The sequence below is a fragment of the Salvelinus alpinus genome, chromosome 4 (genome assembly GCF_045679555.1).
Source record: "Salvelinus alpinus chromosome 4, SLU_Salpinus.1, whole genome shotgun sequence".
In the NCBI taxonomy this organism is placed as follows: domain Eukaryota; kingdom Metazoa; phylum Chordata; class Actinopteri; order Salmoniformes; family Salmonidae; genus Salvelinus; species Salvelinus alpinus.
Window position 1 is genome coordinate 22,786,082 of NC_092089.1, and position 25,724 is coordinate 22,811,805.

At 42.8% G+C, this 25,724-nt stretch overlaps 2 protein-coding genes across 6 annotated transcripts in view; one reads left to right on the forward strand and one right to left on the reverse strand.

Annotated features, from left to right (window-relative positions):
• Window positions 1–1,469: 1,469 nt before the first annotated feature.
• On the reverse strand, window positions 1,470–19,673 carry LOC139572460 (sodium-dependent neutral amino acid transporter B(0)AT1-like). Its single transcript, XM_071395208.1, has 12 exons — window positions 19,383–19,673; window positions 11,006–11,146; window positions 10,713–10,850; window positions 9,723–9,904; window positions 9,418–9,528; window positions 9,047–9,159; window positions 5,534–5,662; window positions 5,030–5,186; window positions 4,471–4,675; window positions 4,064–4,223; window positions 1,938–2,100; window positions 1,470–1,701 (listed from the first exon to the last, which is right to left on the reverse strand). The coding sequence occupies exons 1-12, from the start codon at window positions 19,585–19,587 to the stop codon at window positions 1,483–1,485; spliced, it is 1,923 nt and encodes a 640-aa protein (XP_071251309.1). The 5' UTR covers window positions 19,588–19,673; the 3' UTR covers window positions 1,470–1,482.
• Window positions 19,674–20,896: 1,223 nt separating this feature from the next.
• fhod3b (formin homology 2 domain containing 3b) overlaps window positions 20,897–25,724 on the forward strand; it is a 240,357-nt gene continuing 235,529 nt past the window's right edge. For 4 of the 5 annotated variants that reach the window (XM_071396071.1, XM_071396072.1, XM_071396073.1 and 1 more), the window contains exon 1: window positions 20,898–21,518. In XM_071396071.1, coding sequence (XP_071252172.1) covers window positions 21,354–21,518 — 165 coding nt within the window. In that variant the 5' untranslated portion in view covers window positions 20,898–21,353. Of the gene's footprint in view, window positions 21,519–25,724 lie in introns of all 5 variants that reach the window. The other variant, XM_071396076.1, reaches the window with a different exon arrangement.

Below are 25,724 nucleotides of genomic sequence, written 5' to 3' on the forward strand. Positions count from 1 at the left end.
ACAACCTGAACCTAAACCCTCGTAACAACCTGAACCTAAACCCTCGTAACAACCTGAACCTAAACCCTCGTAACAACCTGAACCTAAACCCTCGTAACAACCTGAACCTAAACCCTCGTAACAACCTGAACCTAAACCCTCGTAACAACCTGAACCTAAACCCTCGTAACAACCTGAACCTAAACCCTCGTAACAACCTGAACCTAAACCCTCGTAACAACCTGAACCTAAACCCTCGTAACAACCTGAACCTAAACCCTCGTAACAACCTGAACCTAAACCCTCGTAACAACCTGAACCTAAACCCTCGTAACAACCTGAACCTAAACCCTCGTAACAACCTGAACCTAAACCCGCGTAACAACCTGAACCTAAACCCTCGTAACAACCTGAACCTAAACCCTCGTAACAACCTGAACCTAAACCCTCGTAAGAGCAAGCTAATACAGAGTAGCAGAAACAGTGGAGATTCATAAAAAACTACAGCAAGAAATAATGAGAACTACATTTGAAGAGGAGTAATTTATGACTTCAGTTGAATAGCTAACTCTGCCCTCTAGTGCTGCAGAATGAAAGTATGCCCTCAGAACAGCCTCAATTCGCCGGGGCATGGAATCCTACAAGGTGTCCAAAGCATTCCACAGGGACGCTGGCCCATGTTAACTTAAATGCTTCCCACAGTTGTGTCAAGTTGGCTGGATGTCCTTTGGGTGGTGGACTATTCTTGATACACAGGGGAAACTGTTGAGTGTGAAAAACCCAGCAGCGTTGCAGTTCTTGACACAAACCGGTGTGCCTGACACCTACTACCATACCCTGTTCAAAGGCACTTAAATATTTTGTCTTTCCCATTCACCCTCTGAATGGCACACATACACAATCCATGTCTCAAGGCATAAAAATCCTTCTTTAACCTGTCTCCTCGCCTTCATCTACACTGAGTTGGAGTGGATTTAACAAGTGACATGAAAAAGGGATCATATCTTTCACCTGGTCAGTCTATGTCAAGGAAAGAGCAGGTGTTCTTAATGTTTTGTACACTCAGTGTATGTTAGGTGTTATGTTCACCAATAGATGGCAGTATTGACTCAATATGTAGTTTGATTCCCACTATCCGTAGCCCTTTAAAGTCTGCAATAACCTCAAGAGGCCTCAGGTAGCTCATGCCAGCTACATTCCTGTAATGTTATTCTAAGTTACAATGAAATACTAAAATGTACTTATGTGTCCGGAGTCCTCGATCTAAGAAGCATCCTCAGATACTACAGTTTTCCTTCATAGACATTTCAGTGTATAAGATATACAGCAATACTATGCTAAACATATCTCAGTAAGATTCACATCAAATCACAATGTAAAGTCACAACACACTTTACAGAATGAAGGAAATGAAAGAAATAATCATTAATAAATAAAAACAGTACATATGTTAAAGGCTTTGTATTTATTTAGTTTTTATTGGTGGGGAGTTATTAGGGGTAATCAGGTATGGTATTTACCATCCTGAGCCTTGTCGTTCACGTCAATGTGGTTAGAGACTGTTTTGAGCTCTTGCTGTTCAGCCTTTCTATCTCTCTTCCTCCGTAAACATTTGTAGAGAGCAGTGCCAGGCACAGCTAGACTGGGGATCCCTGCCAGGATGAAGATTATCACATAGATCCAGGCTGGATAGGGCTTCTCCTCTAATGTAGGGAAGTTTTCCTGTAACAGAAGATGAATGGTATAAGGCTTTTAGTATGTCCGTGTTGTCACTGTTATGTACAGTACTGTACCATGTGGAGATGATGTGAATGGTGGAGCTATACATGTAAATATAGGCATATGGGAAATCTAGTATGTTAAGAGGCCTAAAAACAAATGACAGCAACATTTATGTGTTGCAATTTGGATGTTTTGATATCAACAGATTTATAAACTTGACAGAGCAAAAACCGTACCGATTCAGGATTCCAGGTTTTATATAGGAGCGTTTCGGTGACTTTTGTGATAAAGTAGAACACAAAGATGACAAACATGATGGCGGGGCTGACAAATCTCCATGTGATCTGCCAGAAGAGGTTGGGCTTGTGGCCGATCATGAACTTTATATCCTCGTTGAACCTGGCACAGAGAGAGAGAGACACAAAACTATTGTTATTATACAGTACCAGTCAAAAATCTGGACACACTTACTCATTCAAGGGTTTTTCTTTATTTTTACTATTTTCTACATTGTAGAATAATAGTGAAGATGTCAAAACCATTAAATAATACATATGGAATCATGTAGTAACCAAAAAAGTGTTAAAAAAATCTAAATATATTTTATATTTTAAATTCTTCAAAGTAGCCATCCTTTGCCTTGATGACAACTTTGTACACTCTTGGCATTCTCTCAACCAGCTTCATGAGGAATATTTTTCCAACAGTCTTGAAGGAGTTCCCACATATGTTGATCACTTGTTGGCTGCTTTTCCTTCACTCTGCGGTCCAACTCATCTCAAACCATCTCAATTGGGTTGAGGTCGTGGGATTGTGGAGGCCAGGTCATCTGATGCAGCACTGGAGGTGTGTTTTGGGTCATTGTCCTGTTGAAAAACACCAATAAGAGGAACACTTGCTTGGGCCAAGAAACACGAGCAATGGACATTAGACCAGTGGAAATATGTCCTTTGGTCTGATGAGTCCAAATTTGAGATTTTTGGTTTCAACCGCCGTGTCTTTGTGCTCAGCATATGTGGGAACTCCTTCAAAACTGTTGGAAAAACATTCCTCATGAAGTTGGTTGAGAGAATGCCAAGAGTGTGCAAAGCTGTCATCAAGGCAAAGGGTGGCTACTTTGAAGAATGTTAAATATAAAATATATTAGGAATGTTTAAGACTTTTTTGGTTACTGCATGATTTCATATGTGTTATTTAATAGTTTTGATGTTTTCATTATTATTCTACAATGTAGGAAATAGTAAAAATAAAGAAAAACCCTTGAATGAGTAGGTGTGTCCAAACTTTTGACTGGTACAGTACATATTTTCAACACCTAGCAAGTCCAACCCAGTTTACTATTGATGGAAATTAAGCTAACCCGAGGCTAGTATTTTTCAGACCGGGCTAGTAGAAAATGTGCCAAACTGGCACACTGGCGAGTGACATTTTGGACCCGGGATAGTAGAATTTTAGGTCTGCTAGCCCGGCTGGCCAGTACCAAAAATACAAAAATTCCATCCAATCACAGTTTGTTGTGGTAATTGTATGTCTTCTACTGTACAGAGGGTAGTACGTACAGCCCGGTACATCACTGGGGCTAAGCTGCCTGCCATCCAGGACCTCTACACCAGGGGGTGTCAGAGGAAGGCCATAAAAATTGTCAAAGACCCCAGCCACTCCAGTCATTGACTGTTCTCTCTGCTACCGCATGGCAAGCGGTACCGGAGTGCCAAGTCTAGGACAAAAAGGCTTCTCAACAGTTTTTACCCCCAAGCCATAATACTCCTGAACAGGTAATCACATGGCTACCCAGATAATTTGCATTGTATGCCCCCCCAACCCCTCTTTTACGCTGCTGCTACTCTCTGTTTATCATATACGCATAGTCACTTTAACTATACATTCATGTACATACTACCTCAATTGACCCGACCAAGCAATGCCCCCGCACATTGGCTAACCGGGCTATCTGCATTGTGACCCGCCACCCACCATCTGCCAACCCCTCTTTTACGCTACTGCTACTCTCTGTTTATCATATATGCATAGTCACTTTAACCATACCTACATATACATAATACCTCAATCAGCCCGACTAACCGGTGCCTGTATATAGCCTCTCTACTGTTATAGCCTCTCGCTACTGTATATAGCCTCGCTGCTGTTATTTTTCGCTGACTTTTTACTGTTGTTTTAATTTCTTTACTTACGTATTGTTCACCTAATACCTTTTTTGCACTGTTGGTTAGAGCCTGTAAGTAAGCATTTCACGGTAAGGTCTACACCTGTTGTATTCGGCGCACCTGACAATTAAACTTTGATTTGATTTAATGTTTCGAACTCACCCCCGCCCATCTCACAGAATGAATTTATTTCTCACCTATCAATACCATAGAGGTACACAACCCCGACCATCTCACAGAATGCAATGATCAGCAGAGGTATGGACCCAGCAAAGCTGTCAAAGAGGGACAGCCAGTAGTTCCCTGAGCCTTGGACAAATATCAGTCCAGCAAAGCAGCAGAGGACACATGTTGTCCCTGTAACAGAATAAAGAACATGAGTTAAAGATATTTAACAAAGAGATTTCAATCTCTCAACATTGGAGAAAATAGGTTTGGATTGCTCTTGTCCGGAAACAGACTGGCCATAGGGCAGTTCGGGCAAATGACAGACAGGCTGGTCCATCTTTAGACCAGTGGGGGGTTTTGGTCCGAAGGAAATTAATGGGCCGGTGTGTTGCCTGAGCTGATGTCCGGTCCCAGTCTGTTCCAGCTCTTGTCTCACCTGTGGTGGCCTCCTTGGGCCAACTCTTGGGGAAAACCCCTAGGTCCTGAAGTGGTACCAGAACTCCTTCGATATTTCCAAACATGGAGGACAGGCCGAGACAGAAGAGCATGATGAAGAACAAGACTGACCAAACAGGAGATACAGGCATCTTAGTGATGGCCTCTGTGAACACGATAAAGGCCAGACCAGTTCCTTCAACCCCCTGCATCAGGACACATAGAGAAGGAGTGGAATTAGAGCCTGTTTTAAATAACATTGTGTTCCTACACTGTATAGGACTAGAATATTCAGTGTATAGTTCCCTTTAGAATTGCCATTGCCATATAGTCAAGCTAAAATAATATTCTTATATTGTCAGTATTTATACGATGAAATGAAAAGCAGGAGCATGTATGTAAGAGACCTTCGCTTAGCTTTAAAACTCTGCTTTCCCATTCACAGATTAGGCCCACTGCTGGACTAAAAAGCACTTTCAATGGAGAATCTCATTGATGATGCTTTTTAGTCCGGGACTACGGTTAATCTGTGTCTGGGAAACCAGCCCTAAAAATCATACCTCGCTGAGGAAAGTGTTCAAGTCACAGGTCTTCAAGTTGAGCCCCTGAATGACTTCTGTATGTGTTCCATTGAGACTCTGGAGAACCTGATCATAGTTGTTCTCAGTGACGTTGCCCTCGGGGAGATCAAATGTATTCAGCAGCGCCAGGATATTTCTACAGAATCATTGTGGAAAATGAGTTGATGTCATGGCCTCTTTCGTGGTAACATTACATCTAACTATGTCACATCGGCTGTCATACTGTCATATCGGAGGTAGGGGGCACTGTTAGGTACTTGTAGGGTTGCAAAATTCCCAGATTTGACAGAAATCGTGGTTGGAGGATTCTCAGATGTCCTGCTTATCCCATCCTGATTCCACGACTCTTCCAACTGGGATTTCTGAAAAACCTGGGGAATTTTGGGAAAGGTGACACATTTTGGCAACTGTACTCGTATCATATCGGATGCAGTGAGTACTGTAGTAGGAACATGCCATCTACAGAGACGGGTAGATTCCTACCCGCCAAGACAGTTGTCAAATCTCTCTGTGGCTCTGAAGCCAATGATGGTGTAGATGACTGTTGCAGCGTAGACGGAGGTGAAGCCATTGACGGCAGAGATGATCACTGCATCCTGTTCACAGTTGTTACTGGGGATCAAAAACAACAACGTCCTGCTCAAATCAAATCAAATGCTATTGGTCACATACACATGGTTAGCAGATGTTAATGCAAGTGTAGCTTGTGCTTCTAGTTCCGACCGTGCAGTAATATCTAACAAGTAATCTAACAATAACTACCTTATATACTGTACCCAAGTGTAAAGGAATGAATAAGAATGTGTACTGTCATGACGTTGCCCTGTTGGTGAGGTTTATGACCCCCATAAATACCTTCCCCCCTTTCCTCTCTCTACTCTACAGATGTGACTGTTGGAAAGCCCTTTGTTAACATAGAGAGAGTCTGGTAACATCAAAAGGGTGGGGAACAGAACCATATTTCGGTAATCCAACCAGCTGAAAATATGCGTTGGTACTTAAAGAATATGATGTCAGATCAGTTGTCGTCTGAGACATTGTTACTGATGATAGGATGACATAAACTGTATCTTGGAAAGTCAACACATTCTAGTTATCAGATTCACATGGAATTGTTGTGCAATTTAAATGTTTAAATATGAAACTATTTGTGAAAAGATTGAATGTAATTTTAGCTTCTAAATGAGAAAATGGTTTTCATAAAGTAAAAACTCTGCTCACTCAGTGCCCAAGTGAACAGACATTGGTTGTAAACTATGAAACACGCCAGTCTCTCCCACCACTACATAAGCCCCTTTACGAAAATGTAACTTTGTTGTTCCCGAGGACATGAGGACTGCTGTCCATACATTAAAAGGGCTAATATCAACTACAGAACTAAGCCAACCTCAGCGTGAGCTCTGGTTGCGAACGGTTGAACGACAATAAACTAACGAAATTAGCATCGTGTTCCCGGTTACGTGAGGACTGCTGTCCATACCTTAAAAAGGGTGAATTTCAACGTGGAGGTGACGATCGACATGCCGGAAGGATGAATTTCGAATATACCAGCCAGAATATAGCATACGCGTATAGTATGGCAACCTGGTATGAACTTTGAACTCTTATTCACTAAAGAAGTGATACCTCCTAGCCGTTGAGTTAGCAGCATCAGCTGTAAACGTGGGCTAGGAAAGGACGGACAAAGTACCTGTTCTACCACACGACGACTGTACTACAACGTATCCACTTTACCACCAGACATTCTTCAGAGGACAAGAGATCTCTGCTGGGCAACCCAGCCTTCCATCTATGACCAATCCATCGAAGCGCAGCTCAGAGTAAATATTTTTTTAGCATTTTCCTTTTCTAAATGGTCGGTTATTTAGAATGCATAAGATTCTGTATTTACGATAGCATAGCTTCACAAGGTCCCATAGCGACCCAAACCTTTTGTTCCTCAGTCTTCCCGCGCTTTCATTCAAACCCAACCTCCTGTCACGCCCTGGCCATAGAAAGGCTTTTATTCTCTATTTTGGTTAGGACAGGGTGTGACTAGGGGGGGCATTCTAGTTTCTTTATTTCTATGTTTTCTGTTTCTATTTTTTGGCCGGGTATGGTTCTCAATCAGGGACAGCTGTCTATCGTTGTCCCTGATTGGGAATCATACTTAGGCAGCCTGTTTTGCCACCTTAGTTGTGGGTAGTTGACTTTGTTAGTGGCATGTATAGCCCTAGTCAGCTTCACGTTCGTTTTTGTTGTTTCTTGTTTTTGTTGGCAACATTTAAAATAAAGTGAAATGTACGCTGACCACGCTGCACCTTGGTCTCATCATTACGACGATCGTGACACCTCCTTTCTTTGTGTAACCAGCCATCATATCGGTTCCGTCAACCAGGGACGTTTTCTTGTATGACATAATTAGTAATCAATGTATGATCCATCCTGTGTATATGTAATTCTGTGTGATTATTTAGGTATTTAGTAAATAAGTAATTAAACCAAATTTTGTATTGCTGATTCAACTTCAAAGAATTTACGACGTTCAGATGAGACTGAATAAGGTGACGATTAATGATTGACTGCTATTGAGGTAAAAGATTAACAGGTCTTTAAGAGTTTATTCGGAAGACAACAGCTCTATTAACATGCTTTCATGGTGCCCCAACTTTCTAGTTAATTACATTTACATGATTAGTTTAATCAGGTCATATTAATTACAGAGAAATGATTTTATAAAATAGCATGTCATATCACTTAATCCGGCATAGCAAAGACACGACAGTACAAATAAATACATGGATGAGCGATGGCCGTGCGGAATAGGCAAGATGCAGTAGATTCTATAGAGTACAGTATATACATATGAGATGAGTAATGTACAGTATGTAAACATTATATAAAGTGGCATTGTTTAAAGTGACTAGTGCTACATTTTTTACAGCCAATTTTTTATTATTAAAGTGGCTAGAGATTTGAGTCATTATGTTAACTCAATGTTTGTGATGGCTGTTTAACAGTCTGATGGCCTTGAGATAGAAGCTGTTTTTCAGTCTCTCGGTCCCAGCTTTGATGCACCTGTACTGACCTCGCCTTCTGGATGGTAGCGGTGTGAACAAGCAGTGGCTCTGGTGGTTGTTGTCCTTGATGATCTTTTTGTCCTTCTTGTGACATCGGGTGGTGTAGGTGTACTGGAGGGCAGGTAGTTTGCCCCCGGTGATGCGTTGTGCAGACCTCACTACCCTCTGGAGAGCCTTACGGTTGTGGGCGGAGCGGTTGCCGTACCAGGCAGTGATACAGTCCGACCCGATGCTCTCGATTGTGCATCTGTAAAAGTTTGTGAGTGTTTTCGGTGACAAGCCAAATTTCTTCAGCCTCCTGAAGAAACGCTGTCTGTGTGGGTGGACCATTTCAGTTTGTCCGTGATTTGTACGCCGAGGAACTTAAAACTTTCCACCTTCTCCACTACTGTCCCGTTGATGTGGATAGGGGGTGCTCCCTCTGCTGTTTCCTGAAGTCGACGATCATCTCCTTTGTTTTGTTGATTTTGAGTGTGAGGTTATTTTCCTGACACCGCCCTCACCTTCTCCCTGTAGGTCGTCTCGTCGTTGTTGGTAATCAAGCCTACCACTGTAGTGTCGTCTGCAAACTTGGAGGCGTGCATGCCCACGCAGTCATGGGTGAACAGGGAGTACAGGAGAGGGCCGAGAACGCACCCTTGTGGGGCCTCAGTGTTGAGGATCAGCGGGATGGAGATGTTGTTTCCTACACTCACCACCTGGTGGCGTCCCGTCAGAAAGTCCAGGACCCAGTTTCACAGTGCGGGATCGAGACCCAGGTGCTGAGACTGAGCCTGTCCTAATATGGACACCATAACGCTCTATTTTAGCACAGTTGTCGTGCTTTATAACACAATTCAAAAGTGTCCCAATACAACATAGTAAACCACTTTTTTTTCTAAAATATATAATACATAGATTTGAACAATAGTAGTTTAGATGGTTGATTGTGACTTACTGCACAGAGTTGTAGCTGGAGAAAGAGATGAGTCCACCAAATGCTATGGAGAAGGAATAAAACACCTGGGCACCTGCATCCAGCCAGGTAGTTGGGTTGGTCAGCTCTGTCAACTGGGACAACAACACAACGTTTTGTTACATGAATCAGATTTACCTGATTTATATATGACCTATTTATCTGATATCATTTCAGGGATGGGTTTGCATTTCTTTTAGTGTGAGTTTTTTTGTGAAGTGTAACAGTGTCCCAAATGGCATCATATTCCCTGTATAGTGCACTACTTTTAACCAGGGCCCATATGGCTGTAGTCAAAAGTAGTACACTATATAGGGAATAGGTTGCCATTTGGACCACAACACTTGACTTACGTCCGGGGTGAAGAGAAACACGACTCCACTCAAAGAGCCTTTTAAAGTCAGACCTCTGATCAGGAAAATGCTCAACACTACGTAGGGTAGTGTTGAGGTGACATACACAGCCTATGAGGAGAGGAGAGACAGTGATTTCACTATACCTTTATTTATATTCGCAATCACTGAGACATGAAAACATAAAACTACCTTTATATTATTTTATTTCTCCATTTTCCAATTTTCATCCATTGTTATTGGTCATAATTGGATATAAATGTGAACGTTAACATGTAGTCCTCAGATAGATTGAGCTGCTCTACCTTCCCAGTGGTCTCGATGCCTCGGATGATGCAGATATAGAGCACGGCCCAGGCACTGATCAGACACAGCACCATCCACCACTGCAGACCCCCGTTCTCACCAATGTCTGGGGTGGTGTTCAGGGTCTCTCTGTACCAGAAGTAATCCACTGGGGAGCTCTGCTCACACTCTGACACCAGGCCTGGGACATATAGGTAAAGAATTGACAAATAATACATTATTATAATTAGACATACATGACTGGATGATTCATACATAGGTTGCATCCCAAACAGCACTCTATTCCCTAGTGCAATACGTTTGACCCGGGCCAATAGAGCTCTGGTCAAAAGTATTGCACTATAGGGAATAGGGTGGCATTTAGGGTGCAGACAATGTTCAGCCTTAGTACATGTACAGTATCTTCAGATTCCATAATACATGTACTTCTTCCTTGTAATATAGCTGTCATCCTGAGTGGGAAGCATGTTTATCAGGGTTGAGGTCAATTCCATTTCAATTCAGTTAATTAATTCAGAAAGTAAATTAACATTTTTCTCAGTTCTCCTCTATGAAATATCTGTTGGCTTTCTGAATTTGCAGAATTATAAATGGAATTGACCCCTGACCCCCATAATGTCTCAAATACTATACAGTACATCTGCTACTCTCTGTTGTAATCTATGCATAGTCTCTTTAATAAGTCTACCTACATGTACATACTACCTCAACTAACCGGTGCCCCGCACACTGACTCTGGAGCGGCACCACCCTGTATATAGTCTTGCTGTTGTTATTTTACTGCTGCTCTTTAATTACTTGTCACTTTTATCTCTTATTCTTATACGTATTTTTTTCAACTGCATTGTTGGTTAGGGGCTTGTAAGTAAGCATTTCACCGTAAGGTCTACACCTGTTGTATTCAGCACATGTGACTAATACAATTTGATTTGATTTAATATCTCCTTTTTACCAGTCTTGCATGGAGTGTGTCGGTACTGAACTCTTACCTGTTAGATTGTAGTTGCGGGGACACTGGCTCCAAGGCAGCGTCTCTTGGAAGGAGTTAAACAAGTACCACATCACCCAGGCCATGATGGTGTTGTAGTACAGGCTGATCATCAAAGAAACAAACATGGACGCTATGCCTGGTAAGAACACAGAGCAGTGAGTCCATGATGACTTAAAGTTTGTTGAAGCATCACGGGTAGCTCTGGTCCCGGGGCGTTTACCTGCTGCTTACATGCAACAAACTGCACGTTATGTATTTGCCCTGGACCAGAGCTAGGGGAGTGTTACTTACCAACTCCAGCTAAGTATGGATGGATGGCAGACCAGACACCTACACTGCCTTTCCTTAGACGTTGACCAATAGCAAACTCCAGATGGAGCAGGGGAACACCTTCTAGAACCAGCAGGATCAGGAAAGGAATCATGAATGCACCTGAGAACAAAGAGGCCACAATCAAAGCTCTTAAATCATTGGTAAATATCCATGACTCTTAATGACATCTCATGACATACAGACACCTGCAGATGTAATGGAGTGTATATTACAAGTCTTCTGTATCATATATAGGGGTGGCAGGTTGCCTAGGGGTTTGAGCGTTGGGCCATTAACCGAAAGGTTGCTGGATCGAATCCCCAAGCTGATAAGGTAAGAATCTGTCGTTCTGCCCCTGAATAAGGCAGTTAACCCAATGTTCCCCGATAGGCTGTCATTCTAAATAAGAATTTGTTCTTAACTGACTTGCCTAGTTAAATAAAGGTTGAAATGTAAATATGAAACAGCTGTACTGGGGTATGGATAAACACACAGGGCTCAGAGATACACATACCTGTCTATCTAAACATACTGCCAAAAAAAGGAGAGAAACAGATGGAGAGGAACAATAAAACTACTTGGGAATCACATAACACTGATGTCCTTTTACGGAGACAAGTCAATACGAAATGCTTCAGTCTGGTTTTAGACCACATCATAGCACTGAGACTGCACTTGTGAAGGTGGTAAATGACCTTTTAATGGCGTCAGACCGAGGCTCTGCATCTGTCCTCGTGCTACTAGACCTTAGTGCTGCCTTTGATACCATCGATCACCACATTCTTTTGGAGAGATTGGAAACCCAAATTGGTCTACACTGACAAGTTCTGGCCTGGTTTAGATCTTATCTCTCGGAAAGATATCAGTTTGTCTCTGTGAATGGTTTGTCCTCTGACAAATCAACTGTACATTTCGGTGTTCCTCAAGGTTCCGATTTTTGTTTTCACTATATATTTTACCTCTTGGGAATGTCATTCGAAAACATAATGTTAACTTTCACTGCTATGCGGGTGACACACAGCTGTACATTTCAATGAAACATGTTGAAGCCCCAAAATTGCCCTCGCTAGAAGCCTGTGTTTCAGACATGAGGAAGTGGATGGCTGAAAACGTTCTACTTTTAAACTCGGACAAAACAGAGATGCTTGTTCTAGGTCCCAAGAAACAAAGAGATCTTCTGTTAAATCTGACAATTAATATTGATGGTTGTAAAGTCGTCTCAAATAAAACTGTGAATTACCTCGGCGTTACTCTGGACCCTGATCTCTCTTTTGACGAACATATCAAGACTGTTTCAAGGACAGCTTTTTTCCATCTACGTAACATTGCAAAAATCAGAAATTTTCTGTCCAAAAATTATGCAGAAAAATTAATCCATGCTTTTGTTGCTTCTAGGTTAGACTACTGCAATGCTCTACTTTCCGGCTACCCGGATAAAGCACTAAATAAACTTCAGTTAGTGCTAAATACGGCTGCTAGAATCCTGACTAGAACCAAAACATTTGATCATATTACTCCAGTGCTAGCCTCCCTACACTGACTTCCTGTTAAGGCAAGGGCTGATTTCAAGGTTTTACTGTTAACCTACAAAGCGTTACATGGGCTTGCTCCTACCTATCTTTCCGAGTTGGTCCTGCCGTACATACCTACACGTACGCTACGGTCACAAGACGCAGGCCTCCTAATTGTCCCTAGAATTTCTAAGCAAACAGCTGAGGCAGGGCTTTCTCCTATAGATCTCCATTTTTATGGAATGGTCTGCCTACCCATGTGAGAGACGCAGACTCTGTCTCAACCTTTAAGTCTTTGTTGAAGACTCATCTCTTCAGTAGGCCCTATGACTGGAGCAACGAACCGCCCTTGCTGTCTCTGCCTGGCCGGTTCCCCTCTCTCCACTGGGATTCTCTGCCTCTAACCCTATTACAGGGGCTGAGTCACTGGCTTACTGGTGCTCTTTCATGCCGTCCCTAGGAGGGATGCGTCACTTGAGTGGGTTGAGTCACTGACGTGCTCTTCCTCCTTGGGTTGTGCCGTGGCGGAGATCTTTGTGGGCTATACTCGGCCTTGTCTCAGGATGGTAAGTTGGTGGTTGAAGATATCCCTCTAGTGGTGTGGGGGCTGTGCCTTGGCAAAGTGGGTGGGGTTATATCCTTCCTGTTTGGCCCTATCCGGGGGTATCATCGGATGGGGCCACAGTGTCTCCTGACCCCTCCTGTCTCAGCCTCCGGTATTTATGCTGCATTAGTTTATGTGTCGGGGGGCTAGGGTCAGTTTGTTATATCTGGAGTACTTGTCCTGTCTTATCCGGTGTCCTGTGTGAATTTAAGTATGCTCTCTCTAATTCTCTCTTTCTCTCTTTCTTTCTCTCTCTCGGAGGACCTGAGCCCTAGGACCATGCCTCAGGACGACCTGACATGATGACTCCTTGCTGTCCCCAGTCCACCTGTCCCCAGTCCACCTGGCCAACTGTTCTGCCTGCGGCTATGGAACCCTGACCTGTTCACCGGACGTGCTACCTGTCCCAGACCTGCTGTTTTCAACTCTCTAGAGACCGCAGGAGCGGGAGAGATACTCTTAATGGTCGGCTATGAAAAGCCAACTGACATTTACTCCTGAGGTGCTGCACCCTCGACAACTACTGTGATTATTATTATTTGACCATGCTGGTCATTTATGAACATTTGAACATCTTGGCCATGTTCTGTTATAATCTCCACCCGGCACAGCCAGAAGAGGACTGGCCACCCCTCATAGCCTGGTTCCTCTCTAGGTTTCTTCCTAGGTTTTGGCCTTTCTAGGGAGTTTTTCCTAGCCACCGTGCTTCTACACCTGCATTGCTTGCTGTTAGGGGTTTTAGGCTGGGTTTCTGTACAGCACTTTGAGATATCAGCTGATGTACGAAGGGCTATATAAATACATTTGATTTGATTTGAATACACCTGTTGCAGGCAGGAATGGCTGACGTAAAGGATTTCCTGTGGCACGGGATAGTGAAGGTGTTGGTGGTTCAATGTGCATTTGATTATCCCTCAGTTCACAACAAACACTTCTCAAGGCTTTCCTGCCCATTGGCAATCTTCAGTAGATAACAGTCTTTATCTGCCTTAACAGTCCTTATGTGTCATTCAGGCGCTTGTAGTCAAACGGTTTCCATAGAACGTGATGGGATGTTACCGTAAGTCCATTTAGGCACTCTCTGTATTTAGATAAGATAAGAGCAGAAGTGTTTCATTCCATTTATCACACTGGGTGGATTTTACTGGGCTAAAGCACCCTATCTACCCTGGGTCGGCACAAGAGAACACGTTGTAGTTACATCCCTCATTATCCCAGTGTATAACCATTAGAAATAGTCTTCTCAATGTTTACCAACATTACAGTAGATGGCTATACAGTGTCTTCAGAAAGTATTCACACCCCTTGACTTTTTCCACATGTTGTTGTGTTCCAGCCTGAATTTAAAATGGATTCAGTTGAGATGTTGTGTCCCTGGCCTACACACAATACCCCATAATGTCAAAGTGGAATTATGTTTTGTGAAATTCTTACAAATGAATATAAAATGAAAAGTTGAAATGTCTTGAGTCAGTAAGTATTCAACCCCTTTGTTATGGCAAGACTAAATACATTCAGGAGTAAAAATGTGCTTAACAAGTCACAATAAGTTGCATGGACTCTACAATAATAGTGTTTAACATGATTTTTTAATGACTACCTCATCTCTGTACCCCACACATACAATTATCTGTAAGGTTCCTCAGTCGGGCAGTGAATTTCAAAAACAGATTCAACTACATAGACCAGCGACTTTTTCCAATATCTTGCAAAGAAGGGCAACTATTGGTAGAAGGATACAAAAAAAAGCAGACATTGAATATCTCTTTGAGCATGGTGAAGTTATTCATTACACTTTGGATGGTGTATCAGTACACCCAGTCACTACAAAGATGTAGGTGTCCTTCCTAACTCAGTTGCCGGAGAGGAAGGAAACCGCTCAGGGATTTTATCATGAGGCCAATGGACTTTAACCCTCCTGCTGTGTTCTGGTCGAATTTGACCGATTTACAAGGTTTCTCTCTGAAAAAAATGTAATCTGATTGTCATGAGGTTCCATGACTTTGTCCACACAGGGCATCTGAACACACAAAATACATTTTGATTATTTTCATTACATTTTGGGTGTTTTATTTAACTTTTGTACACCTGTGGTGTTCCCGGTCAAAAATGACCGGTCATTAGAAATGAATGGGTGAGACTACGATTAGTGTATAAAATTGAATTCAGGCACATGCCCATTCATCAGATGGACACACTTCCTCTCCCAGATCCCCACATGCATGTGTGTTTGAGCACACACACACACACACACACACACACACACACACACACACACACACACACACACACACACACACACACACACACACACACACACACACACACACACACACACACACACACACACACACACACACACACACACACACACACACACACACACACACACACACACACACACACACCTCACTCCCCTTCTTGGCTTCCATGGCAACCCCCACAGTTACCTTTCCCCAATAGAATCTTTCCCCCACGGGAACCACACCTGTTGGGATTCTCACAAACAATCGCAACATTGTTTCAATAATATATATAACTTTTCTCGCAGCTCTGGTATATAAAGCTTTTTTGAGGCCTTGCTCACAATTCATTCTGTGGCAGCACAATGACCAAACGATATACTGTATGTGAGGCTCTTGATCATTTCTTTGATCATGACACTGGTGAGGGGGAGAGAGTCCTTGTTAAACTTTGACACAAAGTAGTTTGTGATAAATAGCACAATATGTTTCATCTGAGTATTTGTTATAGTCAAAATAATCCATACATTATGCTTTTTCTACTCAAAAACGAGTTGTATGAGCTCAGGTCAATGAGGCCTACAGGCCATAAATAGCAAATAGAAGTTCAAAACGTGTAATGTTCACAAGAACTTAAGTTGATAAAAAGATCTAACACAACATTAGGTGATAATATATGTATTATTATGGATTTTTAATCAGTCATTTTGAACCAGGAACACAGAATTAATTAACATGAGTTTAATGGCTGTGATAGGAGAAAATTGAGGATGGATCAACAACATTGTAGTCATTACACAATACTAAACTAATTTACAGAGTGAAAAGGAAGCCTGTATAGAACAAAAATATTCCAAAACATGCATGAAATAAGGCACTAAAGTAATAATGCAAAACATTTGAAATAACTTTATGTCCTGAATACAAAGTGTTATGTTTGGGGCAAATCCAACACAACACATCCCTGAATACCACTCTTCATTTTTTCAAGCATGGTGGTGGCTGCATCATGGTATGGGTATGCTTGTCATCGACTGGGGAGATTTATAGGATAAAACTAAACCTGATAGAACTAAGCACAGGCAAAATCCTAGAGGAAAACCTGGTTCAGTTTGCCTTCCAACAGACACTGGGAGACGTTCACCTTTCAGCAGGACAATAACCTTAAACACAAGGCCAAATATACACTGGAGTTGCTTACCAAGACGACATTCAATGTTCCTGAGTGGGCTAGTTACAGATTTTACTTAAATCAGCTTGAAGATCTATGGCAAAACTTGAAAATGGCTGTCTAGCAATGATCAACAACCAACTTGAGTTTGAAGAATGTTAAAAATAATAATGTGCAAATATTGTACAATCCAGGTGTGCAAAGCTTTAAAAGACGTACCCAGAAAGACTCACAGCTGTAATTGCTGCCAAAGGTGATTCTAACATGTATTGACTCAGGGGTGTGAATACTTATGTAAATTGTATATTTCAACACATTTGCAAACATTTCTAAAAACATGTTTTCACTTTGTCATTATGGGGTACTGTGTGGAGATTGTGAATAGGGAATTCAAAAAAAAGTTGAATTCAGCCTGTAACACAACAAAATGTGGACTGTAGCATCATGTGTTTGGCGACATGGGCAAAGTGCAAATTAATAACTCTGCTATACTAACTGACAATCAGTTAGATATTTTTCATGGGATCTATCTATAGACTCCAGGCATGTCCTCTCCATCAGTCATTGACAAGCCATTATGACTGGAGGTGTGATGTAAATCAAGCTTTAACACCTATACGAGGCCTGTCAGCATAAGTAGCAGTAATAGGTTACTACATTAGCTAATGAAATGCAGTGTTTGTGGTGCTGGAGCCTCCATAGAGACAGATCACCATGGAGCCTACATAGAGACAGATCACCATGGAGCCTCCATAGAGACAGATCACCATGGAGCCTCCATAGAGACAGATCACCATGGAGCCTCCATAGAGACAGATCACCATGGAGCCTCCATAGAGACAGATCACAATGGAGCCTCCATAAAGACAGATCACCATGGAGCCTTCATAGAGACAGATCACCATGGAGCCTTCATAGAGACAGATCACCATGGAGCCTCCATAGAGACAGATCACCATGGAGCCTCCATAGAGACAGATCACCATGGAGCCTACATAGAGACAGATCACCATGGAGCCTCCATAGAGACAGATCACCATGGAGCCTCCATAGAGACAGATCAACATGGAGCCTCCATAGAGACAGATCACCATGGAGCCTCCATAGAGACAGATCACCACGGAGCCTCCATAGAGACAGATCACCATGGAGCCTTCATAGAGACAGATCACCATGGAGCCTCCATAGAGACAGATCACCATGCAGCCTCCATAGAGACAGATCACCATGGAGCCTCCATAGAGACAGATCAACATGGAGCCTCCATAGAGACAGATCACCACGGAGCCTCCATAGAGACAGATCACCATGGAGCCTTCATAGAGACAGATCACCATGGAGCCTCCATAGAGACAGATCACCATGCAGCCTCCATAGAGACAGATCACCACGGAGCCTCCATAGAGACAGATCACCATGGAGCCTTCATAGAGACGGATCACCACGGAGCCTCCATAGAGACAGATCACCATGGAGCCTCCATAGAGACAGATCACCATGGAGCCTCCATAGAGACAGATCACCATGGAGCCTCCATAGAGACAGATCACCATGGAGCCTCCATAGAGACAGATCACCATGGAGCCTCCATAGAGACAGATCACCATGAAGCCTCCATAGAGACAGATCACCATGGAGCCTCCATAGAGACAGATCACCGTGGAGCCTCCATAGAGACAGATCACCATGGAGCCTACATAGAGACAGATCACCATGCAGCCTCCATAAAGACAGATCACCATGAAGCCTCCATAGAGACAGATCACCATGGAGCCTACATAGAGACAGATCACCATGGTTAGACTACACATAAACTAGTGACATAAGCACCAGACATGTTTTTCACTGTTCTCATTAGTTCTGAGTTTTTATTGTATTGTAAGTACACTTAATGTACCTGATAACAGTGGAACAATGTGTGCAATGTGTAATTAGAATATGTGTTAAACTGCACCTACAATAATAAGAACACTGTAAAGAAAAGAAAATCAGTATTTTCCCACGGACACCAAATACAGATTGTACATCAAGCAAATCAGAGAAGAACATGAGCTTTCCCTATACAAGTGATCCCATCCAACCACACCACAGCACAACCCATTCAACCCATCCAACCCATTCAACCCATTCAACCCTTCCAACCCATCCAACCCCATCCAACCACACCACAGCACAACCAATTCAACCCATCCAACCCATCCAACCTTTCCAACCCTTCCAACCCCATCCAAACAAACCAAACCAAACCACACCCCATCCAATCCAAACCCATCCAACCACACCACACCACAGCCCATCCAACCCGATACAACCACACCACAGCACACAATCCAGTTGTGCAAAGCTTTAAAAGACTTACCCAGAAAGACTCACAGCTGTAATTGCTGCCAAAGGTGATTCTAACATGTATTGACTCAGGGGTGTGAATACTTACGTAAATGGTATATTTCAACACATTTGCAAAGATTTCTAAAAACATGTTTTCACACCCCATCCAACCCATCCAACCCATCCAACCCCATCCAACCACACCACACCACATCCCACCACACTACACCCCATTCAACCCCATCCAACCACACCACACCACACTCCAACTAACCACACTACACTACAGCACACCACATCTAACCCCATCCAACCACACCACACCACACCACACCACATACCATCCAACCCAATCCAATCCAATTCCATCCAACCACACCACAGCCCATCCAACCACACCATACCCCATCCAACCACACCACACCACAGCACACCCCAGCCAACCCCATTCAACCACACCACACCCCATCCAACCCCACCACAGCACAACAACACCTACCTCCCCCATGACTCTGGCAAAGGTAAGGGAATCTCCATACGTTCCCCAGCCCCACACAGAACCCCACGCAGGTGAGCATGTATTGGGTCTTGTTGTCCCATTTGGGCCTGTCTCCACTCCCAGCCTCTTCCGTCTCCAGCTTATCCAGGTCCTCATGGGACAGGATCCTGTCTTCCAGGCCTGGGTTGGGCAGCTGTAGTCTCATGGTTCCTCCAGTGTAGATGGCCAGGTTCAGCAGTGTGACAGGGGAGAGCTGGTCTGTAGGTCACCGCTAGCTGGTACACTAGCTGAGGTGTGGAAAAACTGGTTGCCAACTTTGCAAAACAGCCTTTCAACTGAACTTGTTTTAGTAGATGATTGCTTTACCAAGCTGAAGAGCGACACGTGAAGTTATCTTGTCAAGTGTGACTCAACCAAAACAACACGTTCAACAATAATTGCTATATTATCTGAGAGGGAGGTGTCAGGGATGCACAGAGCCATCCTGTATCTCTTTGTATATCCTACTGTATACCCACTCTTTCTGTTAATGATGTTAATGACACCCGAGGCTCAAATAGTGATGTTTAACCTCTAGGCTATATGGTTCAACATGCAATGTCAGAGAGGTTATCAACTTCAGGTGTAAAAAATAAGCTCAGTAAAATGTATGGCCAGGTAAATGGTTTATGATTCTAGATCAGTAATCATGTTTAGGCCCAGAGTGTTTATTTGATCATGTCTGATGGTCAGGAAAAAAGCCTGGCCTTAATCATGTTCCTTGCATCTCTCATCTATAGAAAATCAGTGTTTTGATTGCTCAGCAGAATGGGAAAGGGGGATACCTAGTCAGTTGTAAACTGAATGCCTTCAACTGAAACGTGTCTTCTGCATTTAACCCAACACTTCTGATTCAGAGAGGTGTGGAGGGCTGCCTTAATCAACATCCACATCATCGGCACCCGGGGAACAGTGGATTAACTGCCTTGCTCAGGGGCAGAAGGACATTTTTTTTTTTACCTTGTCAGCTCTGGGATTCGATCCAGTAACCTTTCGGTTACTGGCCCAACGCTCCTACTGTTCACTCACCTGACTACCACTGAGTGGAATCATTTGTAATTAATACAACAAACTGTTGTAAACAGAATACAACAGAATACAAACTGTTGTATTCGGGCATGTGACAAATACAATTTGATTTTGATTTGATTTGAACATGGCAACACAAAACCAGAACAAATCATCATCGTTATTAATATAATTATAGCTATAGGTAACATATTATCATTTTCCTTTATCCAATCAATTCATACAACAACAATGTTCCAAAGTTTCAGTATCTGTCAGTAAGCTACTGTACTGTCCCCACAGGCTACAGGCAACAATGCATTGTATTTCAAGCCTCTCTTCACACGGCCACAGGAGGTCACCAACACGCATATAATGTGAAGGTCCCGTCCTGCATCGCCCTGACAGCGCTGTCTGCTGCTACTGGCCGAGTTTGCGCTAGAGGAGGGAGTCCCTATCCCACTAACGTTACCGTCAGACGCCACAAGTCTAGCAGTACCGTCCTCAGCGCAGTCTGCTTCAGCACCTTGCCTGCCTGGCTGCCTGCAATGCCCTTGGATACTGCCGTCCCTCTCATCGCTACACAATTTACATTATTCTGAACGAGAGAATAATAGCTGGAAAATACTTCAGGACAGGACGAGGGATACTGGATTTATATTACCGTGTTACGGCGTTCAGTGTCTTTATTTCTGTGAGCCTGTATGGGGCGAATGGAGAGGAGGGTGCATCGATAATTGAGGGAGCAGAGCAGGACTTGCTGCCTGCTGCAGAAAACCTGACGGCTCGGTGGATTTGGATTTGTTGCTGGGACCAGCAGTCGGGCGCGGGGTTGCGCGTCATATCAAAGGATTTCTCCAGACGGAGCGCTTCTACTTTTTGAAACCTGAGTTCTAAAAAACCGTCTTGCATGGATACAACATCATGGCTACGTTTGTATGCAGGGTACAGTTCTTAGACGATACTGATCCATTCAACAGCACCAATTTTCCTGAGCCGACCAGACCGCCTCAGTACACTTTCAGGGAAGATATCCCCCTTATCAATCAGATTGCTGGAGTCCACAGGCTTCTCAAAGCCCCACACAAGGTATGTCAAGTGTTGTATGTCTTTATTAGTTCTGGCAACTGAATTTTTTGGTATGCTTTGCAATTTTTCTATCCATAGAAATTGGAGAATGTAGCCAATTTGGGTTGTTTTGTCATCAATATTGACGTCCTAGAACAGTGATGTCAATGGTAATGACATAATAATGCAATTGTAACTGTTGCAAATTCATATCCCTAACTCAAAATTGTTAGTCAACATAGTTATTTTACTGTGTTCACTTTCACATGTGAATTAGTTTTAGGCTTTGGCACCACTGAGTCACCAGTATGACAAAAGTTAATGATTATAATATTTTTTTTCTGAAATGGAGGACATTTTGATCTATTTCAGGACCAAATGTAACCAATCATAACCAATCAAGAGTCCAGTCAAGTGTTAACAGGTTTCAGGATGGGTACTGTACTGTCCATCAGTGATTTGGGTCAGCCTACTCAGGATATCCATGGCTATGACTCCCCACAATAGCAATGACTGCATGTAATCCACAGCTCAGTAGCATTAATACTTTCCTCTAATCAGGATGGAGAAACCATTAATGGGTGTAAAGTAAACATCCTCTTGATTGATGCTACCGGCCTGGGAGAATGAGACATCATTGGTTTGACAGTCAATTCAGACCATTTCCAAAATGTAAACAACCTATGAATACTGTGCCAGAGGGATAGTTTTAGGAGCGGTGTTAGTGTGGTATTCACTGGAGTCTAGTGGAGCGCTGCATGCATGGACAGCTGATGAGGACCATGCTGGAATGGATGGACAGACCTAGACTGTGTTCCAAAGAGCACCCTCTTCCCTATATAGTGCACTGCTTTTGACAACGGCCCATAGGGTATTCAGCATTCCATAACTCAGAGGAACTAGGTCAAAAGAAGTGTACTACATACCTAGGGGATTGGCTTCCATTTGGGACACAGACTATAGATTGGACGGGTGTGAACTAGACTGCCATGCCATGGCCTTGGTCAGGGGGACAAGCAGCTGTGACCGTTAAATGGTATTCTCCCTAGGCAGATGGGTTGCCTTGCCTAGCCCACATTAACCATGTTCCTGTTGCCCTAGGTCTGTCATTTCTGAGACTAGTTAAATGGTGACCACAACAGTAAACCTCTGTTTAGCTGACCTGATCTCTTCACCACAACTAGGGTTGCAAAGCTACCAGTAATTGACAAAAGTTATCGGAATCTTCTGTAAATGTGGTAATTAACAGAAAATCTATGGCAATCTTATGTAACCTTTGTAATTTATACTTGAATAACTTAACTAAATATATATGAATATATATATATAGTATTAATTTTTATATATGTGTCCATATTGTCCATGAGTTTCTAGTAAATATACCATATGGTTTAAATAAAAATGGTCTAATTAATTTTTAAAAGCATCTAATCAACAATGGCATTATTTTCAATTAACTCTGCAACTCTTCCAACTATTGACTTTTTTCACATCTGCCACCAGTTTGACGCCAAAACATTTACAACAAATACATGTTGAGGACATAGTAAAATAAATACAAGTGTGTAAAAACTAAAGAGGATATGTCCTGCTGAAACCCTCATATTAAACACCAATGCTATTCACTAAGTTGTTAAACACCAATGCTATTCACTAAGCTGTTAAACACCAATGCTATTCACTAAGTTGTTAAACACCAATGCTATTCACTAAGTTGTTAAACACCAATGCTATTCACTAAGTTGAGGATTTATATTTAGGAGAATGTTTTACAGCTTTGTCATTCTATTTTCTGTTTTAAAATCATCTTATTCAATTATTTCATATATTTTACTTGTAATAAGGCCGGAGAGAGGACCAGAGATAATTAGACACCTGAGATAACCTGAAGTACCCAAAAGGGCCACTAGATGTCTTGTGACAGATTACATCAAATCTTTGAAAGATAGCAAAATGCTTGTAGTTTACTGGTAAACCTAGAACATTTACCGTAATATACACTCCCTTTGCAACCTAACAATGACTCTATTACCGTAGAACAGTGATTCCCAACCAGGGGTACCGGGACCATAGGCCTACTGGTAAAATACACATGAGGGTGTACTTCAGGGGTTTTCCGGGCAGAGCTAAATTCAGTTGGTGGTACAGTAACCAAAAAAAGGTTGGGAACCACTGTCGTAGAGGACTGATGCAACAACCACACAATGGCTAATGTGCCCTTTGGTGTCTAACGGGGTCGCTGAGAAAGACAATATTATTGTGCGGTTTTAGTGAAAAGACAAACAAAGAAAGAAAGAAAGAAAGAAATGTAACAGTTAACAGTACACTATGTTTGACATCTTGTCATCTTGTGGTTCTTTGCACAACTTTGACTTACAACTCTGATTTCCCCGCTTCTATTTGGTCGTTTTAGACCACATCCAGTGATCTATTGTTCATACAGAATGGTATTTAGACACTGCTTGTAATTTTGATTAACCAGTCTTTGAAAGTCTATACACAGAATGTTTTCCGGTACCAATTCTCTCTTGTGACTCTGACATCATAGGTATAGCATCCTTGCCTTGTTTAATCATCTCTGTGTGAACTATGCTGAATCATTGGCTGGCTCTTTTGATTAGTAGACATTTTGACCTATCGTCCTCAACATAGCCCTCAAAGCTAACCTACTTTTCCATTTCAATGTCATTTCTCATCTTCACTGGATTTATCATTGTTTTTTGGCCAATCATGCCTCATGCCTGTCTTCCTTTATCTCCACTTATTTCAGGAGGCGATATGTTCCTAGATATTCACTGTTATGTCTGCTTCGGCCAATAGTTGGCCTAAACCCATACCATTGTATTGCCAGTTTCGACCAGATGAAAGAAAATGGGCTCTCCTTCTCAGTACCTTGTGGTTACAGGAGTTCAGCGTTCTTTTAGAAAATCCCTAACAGTGACAAATGATGTCAACCAGATGCTTAGCTATTCTTTGTCTCTGATGATCATTCAGAGGATCCCTCCCTCTCCAGTTGAGCTATAAACCTACTTCCCAGTCCTGGTGGATTTATCTGCATCTAAACACATTGTCAGAGGGCCTCTTCCTCTAACCATGACATTTAAACAGAGTGAAGAGGAGGAGAGGCCCATTGGGTTTGGAGACAGAGGAGTTTACTCTTATGTTGAGCGTTCATCTCAGCCCCAGTTGAAAAGTCACGCAGGTCCCTAATACAAAGTTAATTTGGGATCTTTCTTCATTCTGTCAGATCAATTGTCTTTTTCACTGGGTTTGAAAAGAGCTCGGTAGATAATACGTCACGGAACCCACAGGATACTGTGGAACACCACAAGAGCCTGGTTTTCATTCCAGAACCCATTCCACCCCACTCTGCTCTGACCAACAGGATGGGAAGGGAACTCTCTCCCTGCTGCCTGCTCTGAGGCAAAGGGGAGAGAGGGAGGCTGACAAAAAGGCTGGCTGTACTTGTTTGGTTTCCACACTCGGTTGTCCTCCATCTCCTGCTGCACCAGCCTTAGTTTAAGCTGAAGGCAGTTTAGCAGAAGGCCTATGGGACCGCAGGGTGCCAACGAAAAGGCTCTGTGATGCCCTGCCTGTGAACTAACTGATGCACTAGCGGTTAGCTTCAACTGGCTAACCAGACAGCAGCAGCTGTAGTTGTCAATTAGAGCCCAGGCAGATACCAGAGGACTGTCTCAAGGGGGAGACCTTATCCTTTATGTCTATGTTGAAACTTGAAAGTTTTCTCAGCTTTATGTTTAACATTTAGTTATTGGTTGGTATTTACTACCATAGACACCAGTAAACACACATACAAACACATTAAGACAGAAATGCAAGTTCCCAGTTGCACAGTCATACCATTGACCGCCTGTGTCTCACAGGGTTGCCTCCCCCCCCGCTACATCTGGGGATGACTGAGAGTGGGTGTACAGACTGGTATTAATAGCCCAGTGCTAACACATGGTACCAGGGGAGCCAGACAGGACAGCACACTAGCAGATGCTGCTGTTGTCCCAGACGTGCTCCTGTCAGTTCCAACCTGGCTGACTGGACTCTCTCTGGGGAGGAGCAGTGCAGACGGCTGCCTAGAGATGATGATGCCATGGGGACCTGCCTGCCTGGTCTTTCTCATTGCTGACATTGACAATCAACTCAAATAGGCAACGCCCTGTGAGCATTCACACACAATCAGTATCATATTCAGTTTGTGTTGGATTTACAATC